We start from the raw sequence: 15614 nt of genomic DNA, 5'->3' as shown, positions 1-15614 counted from the left end.
AAGAAAAATCTAGAATGTGCCATAACCATAGCCTCCAAGATTGCATGCAGCGGCAGGCTTGCCGCTGTGCCCCAATCTCGGAGGCCATGCAAAAAACGCATCTAGTCCCACAAAGTGCTACAAGAAAGATGGTGCCAGTTAGCTTTTTCCACTCGCCGCACACCATTGCCATCACCGTTACACGACACAGCGTATTCAAACGGACTTGGCCGTGATTCCAGGATGCTTTAGCATGTTGCAACTGCTCAACATTTGTGTAAACCGGCCATTCAAGACGGAATTTCGACGATGCTACACCGAGTGGATGGCCTCGGGTAACCATAAAACAACTCCGACAGCAAGACTGAAGTGAGCATCTCTTCAGCAAGTGCACGTTTGGATCATGGATGCGTGGCGTACATTGTCAGTGAAGACCATCGCAAAGAGCTACGGGGCTATCAAACGCAATGGACGGCACAGAGGACGATCAGCTCTGGGAGTGCACCGATGAGCTGAGCTCGTCTGACAGTGATTATATGTATAGACACTGAATAGTGAAATAAAATGATCATATCAGTCACCAGTTTTTGAATTACCCAACACAGTAGCTGCAGTGGCGCTACAGTGTGTTAATGTGTTATAGACCTGATTTGTGTATAACAGGAGCAAGATTTCATGGAAAAAAAAATGCAGCTTATACACGAGCATATACGGTAGGCGCCAATTAAGGCAGTTGGGCCATTTGATTCAAAGTGGCCTTCAGGACTACTCACACTCTTTGCTTGTCTCATGAGCTTGGTTGAAAATGCTGTGAAAGCAGCCAGTGAACATTTCATACTGAGGATCGGCAAAGATGTTATCCTGGCGCCCTTGCTCATGTAGGTACTGTTGAATTCCTGCGAAAGAGAAAAAATACAATGGTGTGGCACCTAGGGATGTACAGGGGAGTAGCACTCAACTTTCAGGGCTGGATATTCTCTATTTATTCCTAAAGCAACAACACAACAGCAGCAATGCAGCTGTAGTACTTCTCAAAGAGATATGGTAATCTGATGCAAACAGTAAACCCAGATATTTAAAAATTAAAGCGGAGTGCAATGTATAGTTCATTATATTGATAACTCAAAACATGCAATGTGCCTATCTGAAACTAATGTGAACACTCTGCACATTTCAGACAATTTCTTGAACAGCGAAAACGGGAATTTAATTATTTTTTTCACTAAAGCCACGTGCATGGCATAAAAAATTACTTATTTTTCCATTTTTCATGCAGGGTTCCTTGTGGAACATGCATATCAGACTGAGAGACCTTTTACCTTCTTGAAGTAGCGTGGCGACGGCCTTTAAATGACCACAGGTAGTGTGCTTCACTGCATGGCGGTTACCTTCACCATTAGCATTCTTCACTGCATTACACCACTGCGTTGTAGTGTAACAGTCTCCCCTTTTAGTAACTGACCTAGATGAACATGCTCTTGCACAGAGTCCAAAGGTTGGTGCATAACTGTGAACTCTAGTCCTTTTGCCAGGCTACTGTATTTGTTTTGCCTCTATTTCAATGGATTTTTACAGTCTGGATTTGTGAACAACCCCAGTAAGCCATGTGCTTCAGTAGGCATTGCAGAACAATTGTAGCAGTGGCACGCAAGACTCATCCTTCTGCAATTTGTGGGCCAGCAGTTATTGCTGTTTGCAATTCATTCTGTGCTAGCAGCATGGTCTGTAACACATGAATAAGAATTAACTCTCATGTTACAGTGAACTTCATTATATTCCAAATATTCGGGCCGCACTTATTCTTGCGCATCAGCTAGAACTGATCATTCCAATAAAGTTGGGGTTAGGTCATGTCTAACCAAAACATGCAGCAGTTAATTTCTCCTCAGAACATCTGTTGGCTGGAATATCCTTCCCGGATCTGTGGCCACCGTCACCAGTCATCATCTGTTTCAACTCACCTGTTCTCTTAGTACATAACCTTGTATCTGAGCTAAGACAACATGGGTAATGAAAATCATGTTTCCACCCACCTTCATAATGGCTTCGGCCCGGAGGGTATTACAAAATAAAAGAAATAAACATGCACTGCGAGCCGAGAGCTGTTTTCACTCTTTTTATCAACATATGAGAAATGGCTGTATAAGCAGCACATTATAATAGATGCATGAAGCAAATCCATGTGTAATTCACAGAACAAATGCACTGGCAACGGCACAGTGCATATCGATAAAGGTTGGTTTCTTTCCAAGTGCGACGAATAAAAACCTACAACATTTCTGCCCATGTGAAGCACATCACAGTCTCACGTGACCAGTCAACAAGGAATTCAGAGGCTAGCATTGCGATTCGAATATCAACACCCATTCAACAATGCTCGTTATTTGTGACAAAGAGACCCGCTTTTTACCATCGCGGTAGTGTCCAAGACATGTGAGGATTGTCAATACACTTCTTATGGCCTCGTATATATTTTACTTCAAATTATCGAGCTACTGATCAATTTTATGATCCACTTCATGTGGAATATGTAAGAGATCGAATGTATTTAGCAGACCCTAAAGTGCCACCCAGGATATATTGTTTACTTCATAGTGATAATACCAAAAACTTAATGCACACCCGACTTAATTTTTTTAAGCTCAAGGCTCTGACTCTAGCTATCAGAAACACAAAACCAATATCACAGGAGAGATATTTGTTCATGCTTAACATCTGTCGTCCATCTCGGAAAGCCCTATCAACAGACCACTACACGATGCCCTCCTTGCAGTCTACTGCATTTGATATCCTGCAAGTCTTGAACCACTCCACTACAATTGTAAATGGTATGGAGTGGTTAGGCTAAGAGCTCTGCCACTTTTCCATCCACACATGCAAGTCGCAGCCTGATCAAAAAGAAATCCGATTTCACATGCTTAGCACATAAAATAAAAATAATATTCCTTTTGTTCAATACACTTACATAATAAATATCAAGAGCCATATATCATCAATTTTTGGATAAAGTGACTTTTTTTTCATTAGAATTGGGTAAATACTAATTGTGAGCTGCAATTCTAACTTCAAATACTGCTGCAAATTGGCATTTCCAGCTACAGTAAAACCTTGTTAATTTGGAATTCACGGGACCGGAAAAAATGTCCAAATAAACCGAATTCCTAATTATTGAAGGTATCAAGAAAACAATAAACAAATACTGAAAAACCAAAAAGACGCGTACCATCAAAGAAAAAAGTAAGGACAGGACAGAAAGGGCGTCACTCGCAACTAACTTTATTCCCAGAACATCAGCATCATATGTAACCACAGCGATCCTGCGCGCGCACATCGCCTCACAAGCTCGTCAAAAACCCGCGATAACAAGATTAACTAATCGAAAAATGAATCGATGAAACTAAATTCACCCCCACGCAGAGCAACAGATGTGTCACTAACACAGCATTCATTCTTCTTTCTAATATAGTATGCTTCCATAATTTCACGCGCTAAGACATCGTTACTCTTTCCAAGAACGGAAACACTGGCAAACCCAGGCTCACACTTGCAGGAACCACAATGCACAGGCAAATGTGCTGAAAGTTTATTTTTCACCGAAAGTCCGTGCTCCCTCATCCTGTCGTTTATGCACCGGCCTGTTTGGCCGATATATACCCTACCGCAACTAAGCGGGATCTCGTACACCACGCCAACCGAGCAGGCGACAAAAGGCCTTGCGTGCCTCTTCCCACACGGGGAGGGCCTCGGTGCAGAAGAAATGCGTGGGCACAGGCTAGCCAACTTGCGGGGCGCCGAGAACACCAAGGATACCTTGTACCTGTTGGCCACATTCTTAAGGTTGTGAGCAACCTTGTGCACATATGGCATAACCATGGGCCTTTTTTCCATCGGCTGCCTATTTCTTCTCGATCCCTTCAGTTTCTGAAGGAGGGTTTCCGAGACTGCAACAACGACAGAACCAGGGTAGCCGGCTGAATACAGCCTCGTGACCTGATTATTGAAACTTTCCTGCATTAGGTGAGGACAAGATTTCACCAGCGCTCCTTCCAGGCACATGGAAGCAACGGCCCTCTTGACAAGTTTCGAATGCGAGGCATCATAAGGAAGAAGTGCCTTGCGTGAACGTGGGCAATATGCCCAACATATGTGCGTCTCCGAGAAAGTGAGACTCAGGTCTAAAAATTCACGCAAGGCACTTCTTCCTTATGATGCCTCGCATTCGAAACTTGTCAAGAGGGCCGTTGCTTCCATGTGCCTGGAAGGAGCGCTGGTGAAATCTTGTCCTCATCTAATGCAGGAAAGTTTCAATAATCAGGTCACGAGGCTGTATTCAGCCGGCTACCCTGGTTCTGTCGTTGTTGCAGTCTCGGAAACCCTCCTTCAGAAACTGAAGGGATCGAGAAGAAATAGGCAGCCGATGGAAAAAAGGCCCATGGTTATGCCATATGTGCACAAGGTTGCTCACAACCTTAAGAATGTGGCCAACAGGTACAAGGTACCCTTGGTGTTCTCGGCGCCCCGCAAGTTGGCTAGCCTGTGCCCACGCATTTCTTCTGCACCGAGGCCCTCCCCGTGTGGGAAGAGGCACGCAAGGCCTTTTGTCGCCTGCTCGGTTGGCGTGGTGTACGAGATCCCGCTTAGTTGCGGTAGGGTATATATCGGCCAAACAGGCCGGTGCATAAACGACAGGATGAGGGAGCACGAACTTTCGGTGAAAAATAAACTTTCAGCACATTTGCCTGTGCATTGTGGTTCCTGCAAGTGTGAGCCTGGGTTTGCTAGTGTTTCCGTTCTTAGAAAGAGTAACGATGTCTTAGCGCGTGAAATTATGGAAGCATACTATATTAGAAAGAAGAATGAATGCTGTGTTAGTGACACATCTGTTGCTCTGCGTGGGGGTGAATTTAGTTTCATCGATTCATTTTTCGATTAGTTAATCTTGTTATCGCGGGTTTTTGACGAGCTTGTGAGGCGATGTGCGCGCGCAGGATAGCTGTGGTTATATATGATGCTGATGTTCTGGGAATAAAGTTAGTTGCGAGTGACGCCCTTTCTGTCCTGTCCTTACTTTTTTCTTTGATGGTACGCGTCTTTTTGGTTTTTCAGTAAGCATGTACCAACTAGCCCAACAAAAAGTTCTATTCAATAAACAAATGTCTATTGCACCAATACACTTTCATTTTCTGGATGAATACGTAAATGCTCTACTTATTTTGCATAAGAGCAGTGTAAGTGCCACCATTTTCTTTCACAATGCGACTACGGTGGTGCAAGATCCCCATGTCTTAATTAGCCCGAAACGTGCTCTGTACCCCTCCCTAATTACTACCACCACCACTACCACCACAAAGCGTACGTGACGATACTTTTTTTTTGCCAGTAAACGAAAGAAATTTGCCACAGCCACTGAAGCCTTGATTGCCAACAACACAATTCTGGATGGCAACCACGCCTTTTCGAATACCCGCAGCCAACGAGATGTCACAAGCAGCGATGGTAAACAGAAATAGGCAGGAAGCATTCTGGCTTTCCGGTTGTTACCGCGCGATTCGCAATGATGACCATGGCGGTGCGGACTGCGCCGCCTCACTTCAGTTGTCCGCAAATGTCGTTTTCACTCTTTTGCGCTGCACATTTGCGGCGCTTCACACTCGGTGCGCTCCAAGGACCAGTGCGCTCAGGCATGCTGATCAGTCAAGTCTGAATTAAACAGAAAGGGCCAACTTTATGACTGAAACAACAAAGGTTTGGTCCACTCACAATGTACGAGTGCCAGGCAAAACCTTCAGTCAGGTTTCAATGAACCAGAGTCAAAACAGCTTAAATCTGCAGCGTTTAAGGCAGAGAATTCAGATCTAATATGCAGGAATTTGAAAGGATATCATAAAAGATTAGGCAGAAAAGAAAATACTCAGTGAAGACTGTGCCCTCTATAGAGGAGTGACACGTGGCTTGAACTGCTATGCTCACCAAGGCACTGGAGGTAGATGTGACATGGAGAGGGAGCCGTGCCATCACGTTGCCGCACTTCCTTGATGAAGAGGCAGAGGGCGTAGTTGAGCTCTTCGGGAGTCATACTCAGCAAGTTTGTCTTGAACAGCTTCAGTTGCCGCTTGCCCGAGAGGGAACTTTTCTCGAGCTCTGCATTCTTTGTCTGCACCCAGTCCTGCCAGGCACTCACAGCCCCAGCTGGCTGCACTCAGCCAGAAGGGAGCAATGATAAAATCTGCCCCACCTAACCACTTATGGTCTTAATTGTTGGTACACAAAGGGCTTCTAGAATAAAATGCACAGTATTCATAGAAGTACAAAAGCAAACTTGTCCTGTATAAAAGCTGATCTCGTCCTCAAAGGAACTCAAAAAGGAATTTCAAAAAGTCAGTTTCACCGCAAGCGCGAAGCAATGAATGCATAGCAATCTTGTACAAAATCCATGGACACTGACATTAAGGTCTGCAACAGCGACATAAAAGCAAATAAAATGCAGCAAAAAGAAAAATTAAAGGGCCCCTAAACTACCCAGAGGTCCAAATTTAGTTGTGGCATTACGGTTGTGCATGAGTCTACGGTGAACACTCGCGGAGTTACATGCATTTGCTCGTTTCGCTCTTTCCTTTGCTACGCTGAGTTTGTAAGCTCGTCTGTCCACCTCTCCGAGTGCCCTTCCCCAGCATTCGAAGTGAAAACGCAAGGTGTGTATCTGCTAACAGAACAGAAAACAGCAACATCACTTAATTGGACAGGTGACGTCACGACGGCCGGTGTGAATAACGGAGAGGAGCACACAAGCATCTGTTGGTGATTTAGGGGCTCTTTAAGGCAGCCTCTCACTGGTGGTACCAAGCCTCAAGGAAGTGGGGAGCTGGGTGGCCGTCTTTGTTTCTCTTTCTTTCTTTTCCCCTCTTCTCTCTGTCTTTTCGTTCTGTTTATTATGGCTTATTTCTCTCTCTATATTGCGAGGTTTGTTGGAAAGGAAGAGGCACTATTTTCTGCAGCCCTTGCGGGACCACAGCTCAGCACCTTGAGGGCTAGGGGATGGGGAAAAACAGAAGTAGAAAGAAATAGAAAAGGAAGTGATCGAAGGTCGACAGGCACGAGAGAAAGAAGTCTCTTTCTTTTCCCTTTCTCCCTCTCCATTTCTCGCTTGGCTCCTCTTTCTCTCTATTCCTCTTTCTCTTTTTTCCATGCTACGCTTTACTCTCTCCTCACCTTCACTTCCCTTTCCCACCCCCTTGCTATACTATACCATACAAGATAATGCTATGCTCTGCTAGCGTGCCTGGATAGCCGAGTGGTTAGGACGCTCACCTTCGAATCGTTGGTACACAAGTTCAAATCTCGGCTTGCCAATGATTTTTCCGTTTCTCTCTCTCTGCACTCGCTCTCTCACCCATCAGAGTTATTGCATTCCACGCTAGAGAAATCGACGCACGTGTTCTGGGAGTGAAGCAGTGAAGATGAAGAGGAGGACGAAGAGAATGCGTGCCAGTTCATGATGATGATCATTTCTGTTCACATGTCACAAACCAATGCTCGGCTAAAACAGCTCCACTGTTAATAAATAGAGTAAGCAACTGTACACACCTCTGCACTCTTACGTTTTCAGTACATGTGAAATTATGACAACTCTGCGATAAAAAGATATATCATAAATGCTTACATCCAATGACTCGTGAGTTCTCACTGCCTCTTCTGTCATTGGGCTTCCTTCAGGAGTCTCCGTCTCGTCCTCCAATGTCCGCATCTTTTTACTTGATAAATCGACATCTGCTTCGTCGGACGCAGCCCTTTTCTCACACTTTGTACGAGAGGGTTCATCTGAAGCTAAAAAACAAAAGTGTCTGAAGTTCCATGTTCATCCAAGAGCAGACTAACAGAAAAAGTTTAATAAAACTGACCGGTGGGCTGGTTGGTACTGCATAGCTTTTATGTTTTAGCGCAAGGAAACATCAGGACGTAAAAGAAGACATGAAGACACAGCGCTACTAACAACTGGGGCTTATTGGGTAACAGCATACATACCAATGTACAGAGAGAAGGCATTTGTATTCGTTCTTGTCTCTCCCCCATTTTGAAGTGACACTTTTCTCAAACATTATGACAGGATTCTGAGCGCTCACTTGGAAGCAACAATGATTGCTAAAGTAGTATTCAGATATGTCGATGACTATTTGGTGTTTTTACAATGCAACAGTGATTGCTTGGTGGTTGCTACATCGACCATTTGCTCCATTTTTCGCGAATGCCTCTAACCACTAACCATAACATGTGAAGAGCCAGTAAATGGATGCAGTAGGTTCTAAGCCCTCAGCCTTCATATTTTCAGCAGTCATACATATTGGTGTTACGAGCCCCAAGGAAAAAAAAGCCCCTTCTTCCATACGCATCAGTGCATTCTAAATTAGTTAAGCGGGGCATCACTAATCCATGTTTTAGAAATGCTCTCCTAAAATATTGTCAGCATCTCATGCAGAAAAGCTTTGAGAGTCAGGTTTCATGCCTCTGCGCAGCTGGCTACCCTTAGTGGCTGCTGACGGCAGTGGCTGGCAGCTTGTTAAGAAAATATGCTACTGAAAGTCCTGATGCTGCTTTGCAGACATGTTGAAACAAAAAAGTAGTTGTGGTGCCATATCTGCATAACGTAAGCCACAATCTTAAGGCGATTGGTAAAAGAGTTGGAGTGGATGTCGTTTTTTCTGCCCAATTAAAGATTTCTGGGTCATGCGCACATGAAAACAATCCCAGGAAGAAGCATAACTGCAGTAAAAAACACTGCGTGCCGTTTTCACCATGTGCGGAAGGTGTTGTCTACTGTATCACCTTGTCATGTGGAAAAAGAGTACATAGGACAAACAGGCAGATGCCTGATTGACCGCATATGAGAACATTCTAACAATGTAAGCAAACTGGCAACGAATGGCCATCTTGCTGCTCACTGCATGCGCTGTGGTTTTAAGCCCATGTTTAATAGATCTAATGCGATCGCAAGAAATTAAGATCAGATGACTAGAGAAATTGTTGAGGCATTTGAAATGAACAGAGGCAAAAGTTTGTGTGAGCTGCCAATCTGTTTCGTTGTCTCAAAAAGAGGTCGTGTTCTTGTCGCAGTCGTGGTGGCACTGTCGCTGTAAAGCGATATGTGGTGCGATGGTTTTTCTGACACTTTTTCCTTCCTTTTTCTACCTTGGTATTTATGCTGTTACCATGTGAAATAAGCACGAGTTGTTAGTAGCGCTGTGTCCTAGTGTCTTCTTTTGCGTCCTCTTGTTTCCTTGCACTCAAACATAAGCTAAAAAAAAAAAGAATATTTTTCACCCTTTGTCAAAAAATACATATACTAACCAAAGAGGAAAAACTGAGTACACAAAAGAAAGTCCGTGATATGGAACTGATCACATAGCTGACAGTATTTGACGCGTTGACAGTATTGGATGACACCATCCAAAATTTGCATCATCAAGGCAAACTGAATTTCATATTGGGAGGCAGCAGAAAGGCATTTAATCAAGTGTATATATAATTAAAAGGGCCTAACTCAACCATTGACCAACTTTTTTAACATGCTGTAGACCAAGGGTTTTCAAAAAGTGGGTCATTTTATGACTCCACAAGTGATTAGAATGAATTGAACATTGTTTATTTGCGAGCCTGATGTCATCTTGACACCCTGATTCAACCTGCATCAGTTGACACAACATAATATACATTATATCAGGCACACAATATTTGCATTTTTTAAAATCTTATCATATGCATATTCTATATTGGTACATATACATTCAAAACATTAATATTTTTACATACCCTCTCTTCTCCCTCTCTTCTGGAATCTTTTAATCCCATTCCCCATCCCTATACAGAGTAGCATGTCAGCGGTTAAATACACACCAGCAAAAATGTTTTTTCAATAAAGAGTATGCCTCTCTCATACACATATATATTCAAGAAGTTCTACATACATTTTACATTCAAAAACATTTAGGTGGAATCAGACAATTCTGTTTTAATACAGTCGAACCTCGTAATAACCAACAGCATCGGGGCCATCAATTAGTTTGTCATATCTGACATTCGTTGTAGAAGTAGAGATAAGAATCAGCTCTAAAAAATCGGCAATCTGGCTCGCTCTAAAATCCTAGATAAAAAACACGATTCTAGGCTTCAAACCCGCCATAATCGAAATAATCCTTACCAGAGTCCTTGTGGCATTTCAAACTTAGATCAGATCATGAGAAGGTGAAATTACAACTGAATAAAGTTTGTTTGACAAAACAGGCCTGTGTTCACATTTATATGAACAAGGATGTGATGGCAACTTTTACTAAAAATAAAACAAAATTTGGTTGTGAATTGTCTTTCAATGTTTATTTTGCTTTTTACGCTACCTTTAGAGTTTTGAGCCTCGTGTGAACCAAATGTTTCCTCAATACAGCCAATGTTGCGGCGGTTATCGTGTTTTCAGTTTCGTTATAAAAAGAATAAATGTCACTGAAGTTAAGCGTAACCAACCAAAGTTTGTATTTAGTTTGCTATAACCAATAATTAAGTATACCAGTATTCATTATAATGAGTTGCCATTGTATAGTGGTTCACAGCAAGAAAAAAAAAAGAACATGAAACATATTCAAGTGTAGTTAATTGCGAATGTATATGGACCTACTACGGGGTTAGTAGAAAGAAGGAACGATTAATGATGGCACTTAAATTGTTTGGTTTCCAATAGAGCTGAGCGAATAGCAAAATATTGGGTGCGAAGCGAATTCGAATATTAAAGTGTGAGTGCAAATTGAATATTTTTGTAATACTTTGAAGCAAAGTTACAGAAAAAAAGTTGCAGAGGATCCGCAAGCATATCCTTACGAACAAGAAAGCATTTCTTTTGGCTATGTTGGTGAAGTGCTGGAAGGGTGCTTCTAAGTGGTGTGGGGTCTGTAGATGAGCCGCTCTCGGGACACACTGAGCCAGTGCAGCGGTGTCGACCAGTGGCTGTGTCGCTGCGCACGGACATTCTTTACGGACATTTATGCCACATGTGTTGTCTTCATTCGTAGAGCTTGTGTAGCTGTCTAAGTTTTTTTTTTGCCGAGGTATGTGTTGATTTAAAGGACCCCTTACACCAAAATTGAAACCTCAAGATGTTTGTGTTGTTTGATTGTCCTGTATACGGGGGCATTTCTGGCCAATTATTAGCGCCAGACGTTAGCTTTAAGATATTTTAATTTGGTTTTAAAGTAAGCGTGAGTGCTCATCTGAGTTGGCAGCACCTTGCGACATCACCACTTGTATGACGTAGACCGAGGCCCCGCATGATGTTCCACGAGTAAAGCTAACATTGTCGACGTCAGAGAAGATTTGCGGGGTCAGCATAATACCATACTGCGAGGACTATTGTTCGTCACCCCTCTTGTTCTGTTGTTGGGCTGCTCTCAGCGTGGTTATGGCTGCTTCGGCCAGGAATGCCTTTTTTCTTTTCCCTGAGATGGGGGGGATTTGACAAATGCACTTTCCATGACACCAAAGCTTGAGTGCACGTGATCTTGGGCGCTCTCCTGCTGTGGGGAGCTAGTTTCTTATGGTATTTAGGCGGGCGTTTCGAACTGACAAAAAATCGTTCTCAATTAACGATGCTAGCACTAATTATACGATGCGTTAGAGCATTTACAATTCAATTTCGGGATTGCTAGACACAAAGCTGCAAATTACAGCAAAAAAGTCGCAAACAAAACTTTCGCTGCCAGGGGTCCATTAAAGGGACACTAAAGGCAAATAACAATTTATGTCAGAGTGAAAGGTCCATGTATGATAACGTCTAAAACGTCAATAGTATCAACAGCAGTGCTCTAGTAATCAAGAAATTAAGGCAAATGTAGGACACGGCACGCGCCACGAGTGGGAAGAAGGAGACAAGTCCACTCGTTGAAACGTCGGCTCGAGCACCCACCCCCTGTTTACGGATTTTTTTATATCAAAGGAATTTCGCACGCTGAGGACAGCTATGTCGTGTCTATTTTGCATGCCTGAATCCTGTGCCCGTGGGCGTTTCAAACAAAGGAAGGAAATCTCAAACTGCACGTCGACTGAGAAAAGTCTCTACAGGCCGAAAATGGGAAAATATCCAGACCTCGATAACAAGCTTGCAGGCGTTCTCAAGCAGCTTCGTCTAGACCGAGCTTGTCAAGGTAACGGGCCTCAAAACGACTCGCAATCAAGGTGTATCTAGTCTAGAAGTGACCTTAAAGGAGTACTGACACGAATTTTAAATACTTTCGGATTATTGCTCTAAATAAAAACACTAGTGTCGAGAACCCTAAAAAGAGTATCGTGGCGCCTGGGAATGCATTGAATATATGTTTAATACCGCTGCCTAAAAAAAGGCACTTTCGGTTTCGATATCGAGGAGGCGGCTTCGCAGCCCCCATCCCCCTCCCTGAAAATGATTTCTGGCTACGCTACTGCAGTGAACACCTTAAAAAGTAAATTACACACAAAACAAAAGCTGCGTGCACATCACATTTTTCTTTCTTTTTTTATTTGCTCCTCACTCTCCTTTCCGCTGACGACTCTCCGCAGTTTGGCATTCGCCAACCACTCGCGCCATGTCAGTGCTGCGGCGAATGCTTGCTGGCGTGTCCCGCTTTACTGCTGCTAGCGGTCGTTTCCAGCAGTTGGCTGAACTAGAGGACTAGGTTTAACCCTGTTAGTTCCCAACAGTCAATGTTACGCGGTAACATGTATAACGTTCTCAAACAGCACCGGGGAGCTAAACATGAGGCTAAATGGCGTTCATATAAGCGCCAATTTTGAAAATAGGAAAGAAGTGTTAATTTCAAGGGCTCGTTTTCTTTGTTATACACAATATTAATGAGCACTAACAGACAATAATGCCAAGGAAAGTATAGGGGATGTTTTTACTAGTAAATGTAAGGTAAATGTGAAGAAAGAAAAGTGGACGAAAAGATAGCTTGCCGCGGGCAAGGACCGAACCTGCGACCTTCGAATAACGCGTCCGATGCTCTACCAACTGAGCTACCGCGGCGGCCATCCCCCCGTCCACTTTATAGGGTATATATGTACATTTAAACGTGGGAGCGTCAGTCAGCGCCGCCAGTAGCCATGACGGCGAGTGTGGAACACTCTTTTTTTTGCCTGTTGGCGTCACGTAGCACGTGAACTTATTACGAGCTGGCAGCTGACCAATAATCCCTCGCATACTACCTGAAAGCATCAAGTCTGCCAGAACGAGACCCTCGCTATGAATGAAGGAAAGAAGTGTTGATTTCAAGGGCTCGTTTCATTGGTCAGCTGCCAGCTCGTAATAAGTTCACGTGCTACGTGACGCCAACAGGCAAAAAAAAGAGTGTTCCACACTCGCCGTCATGGCTACTGGCGGCGCTGACTGACGCTCCCACGTTTAAATGTACATATATACCCTATAAAGTGGACGGGGGGATGGCCGCCGCGGTAGCTCAGTTGGTAGAGCATCGGACGCGTTATTCGAAGGTCGCAGGTTCGGTCCTTGCCCGCGGCAAGCTATCTTTTCGTCCACTTTTCTTTCTTCACATTTACCTTACATTTACTAGTAAAAACATCCCCTATACTTTCCTTGGCATTATTGTCTGTTAGTGCTCATTAATATTGAAAATAGGCATGTATAGGCATTTGTAAGCATTTAGGCATGAACGCCAAAAATAGGCATTTATAGGCACTATAAAAACATTATAAAAGCCCTTCTCAACCTCTAATTCATGCTCATATATCAAAATGACGCGATAGGAGCACAAGGAACAAAATAGGCGTTTGCCTAAAATCCGGTCTCTAGTCATTAATTTCGCTATCATAGGTTTATTAATAGAGGAGAAAATCAAGTTCAAAGTTTCATTTTTAAATATCGCGTCGAAATCTCCCCATGTGAAGTCCCAGATTTCAAAGTGTATTTATCATATTTTGGTGCCATTCACTCAACAAAATTACCCCAAACTTGGTATGTTAACTCTATGGCCCGCTCAGAGGACAATGTACTTCATTTTTACCTTAGGAACTACGTAGTCAATAGTAGGCGCCGTCAAAACGTGTGATGTCGCGGCGAATGGTGTGGAAACTTTTAGGTGGTGTTTACACCCACATTTTGTTTTTGCGCATTTTCTCGCTTACTAAGCGTTTTCTCGCAGCAAGCGCGGTGTTTTTGGTATTGTGAAAGAGTACTTTACTAATATGAGAAAAATCGTTTTGCTCTTTAGTGTCCCTTTAAAGGGCCCCTCACCAGCTTTGACAGTTTCGAGCTGACGAGCGCAATGCATACACTGGGCGTTCACGATCACGTCTGCCAAAATTTGCAACGCTACGCGCCGCGGAAATGGGTCAAATTTCAAGGTGAACGCTGCTTGCCCTTCCTCTCGCGGGCGCGCGCTTTAGAGAATGAGGGAATGACGTACATGAGAAAATGGCCCTACGTAGATGGTAGTGCTGTGACGTCGCTCCTCTACGTAGACGACTGTGCTCTGACGTCGCCAACAGTAGCACGTGACACTGCGATAATTATTTGACGCGACAAGTGTAGTTTGTGTAATTTGGTGCTTGAATAGATGAATAAAACTTGAGAGAAATAATGAGACACACAAAAGGAATGTGTGCGTCTTTTTCATTTTTTTGTCGTGAATTGCAGCGAGATGCGGTGCTTATGTGCCTCCCTTTCCCATGCGTTCGTGTCCCCGCGGTTAGCGCATCGAGCAGACGCCAGCCCTGGAAACGAAAGTAATGTTCTGGCGCGTTCGAGCACTCATTATGCTCATTTATTCTACCGCGTCCAGGTAAACGTTAATGCGGCACTGGCTCACGATACGGCCACTCTCGTGCCCGTACAAATGTCTCAACTTTCATGCCCGTCCAGCAGAAACAGGCAGTACACCGCAGAGAACGCCGGCAAAACGCCCACGGCCGCTACATAAACAAAAAGGTAGCGGCCGTGCAACGCCGCTCGCGTGCTCGGGCACGTCATGCGCACGTGACCATGCATGCGCATGACGTGTTCATGCGTATGTGTCGAGTGAAGAGGGCAGGGAAGGGATTTGGCTTGCGAAGGCTACACGGGGCGAGTGGCAAGGGTTTGAAACTTGCCTCCTCGCATCATGGTTTCGCGCCGCTACAAATTATTGTTTTTCTCAGCTCGTAATGCACCGATTTGAAAAATTCTTGCGGCATACTGCTCTTCATTCGGCACACAACAGCTTCCAGCGTCTAACTAAAATTTGGTATGTGGCCTGGTGAGGGGCCCTTTAACACTGCACAGCAAGGAAGCTAAAAATGCACCTTTTGTGATGCCTCAAAATCGTGTCAGTACTCCTTTAAAGCCAGCAAAAGTGGATCACTGAAGGAAAGCAACTGCCAGCAGAATAAATTTCACTTTCTATGAGGGTGCGGTGTGCTTGCCTTTTTTTCTTCTTCTGATCGTCAACATAGCAGCATGCCATAGTTTTACAAGATCTTGTAACATTACGCGCAGATGCATTTTCATTTAGAACTCTAAAAAACTGGGTGTGAGTTACATTCGATTAAGTATGGTATAGACCTACTCCATGTTTGTAAACAGGAGTAGGCGCAGTCGGCATCCTGAGGAGCTTGTAGCGACGTCGCAGCGC

The 15614-nt window shown here is 43.9% G+C and overlaps 1 protein-coding gene across 2 annotated transcripts in view; it reads right to left on the bottom strand.

The window, feature by feature from the left end:
• Positions 1–15614, bottom strand: part of LOC119396994 (zinc finger MYM-type protein 4) — a 96697-nt gene that overhangs the window by 12290 nt on the left and 68793 nt on the right. For both annotated transcript variants that reach the window (XM_037664398.2, XM_037664397.2), the window contains exons 14-16: positions 7640–7803; positions 5950–6172; positions 753–875 (exon numbers count right to left, since the gene is read on the bottom strand). In XM_037664398.2, the coding sequence (XP_037520326.1) occupies positions 753–875; positions 5950–6172; positions 7640–7803 (510 nt within the window). The remainder of the gene's footprint in view (positions 1–752; positions 876–5949; positions 6173–7639; positions 7804–15614) is intronic.

The sequence above is a fragment of the Rhipicephalus sanguineus genome, chromosome 6 (genome assembly GCF_013339695.2).
Source record: "Rhipicephalus sanguineus isolate Rsan-2018 chromosome 6, BIME_Rsan_1.4, whole genome shotgun sequence".
NCBI lineage: Eukaryota > Metazoa > Arthropoda > Arachnida > Ixodida > Ixodidae > Rhipicephalus > Rhipicephalus sanguineus.
This window is presented reverse-complemented; position numbering and strand designations above follow the sequence as displayed.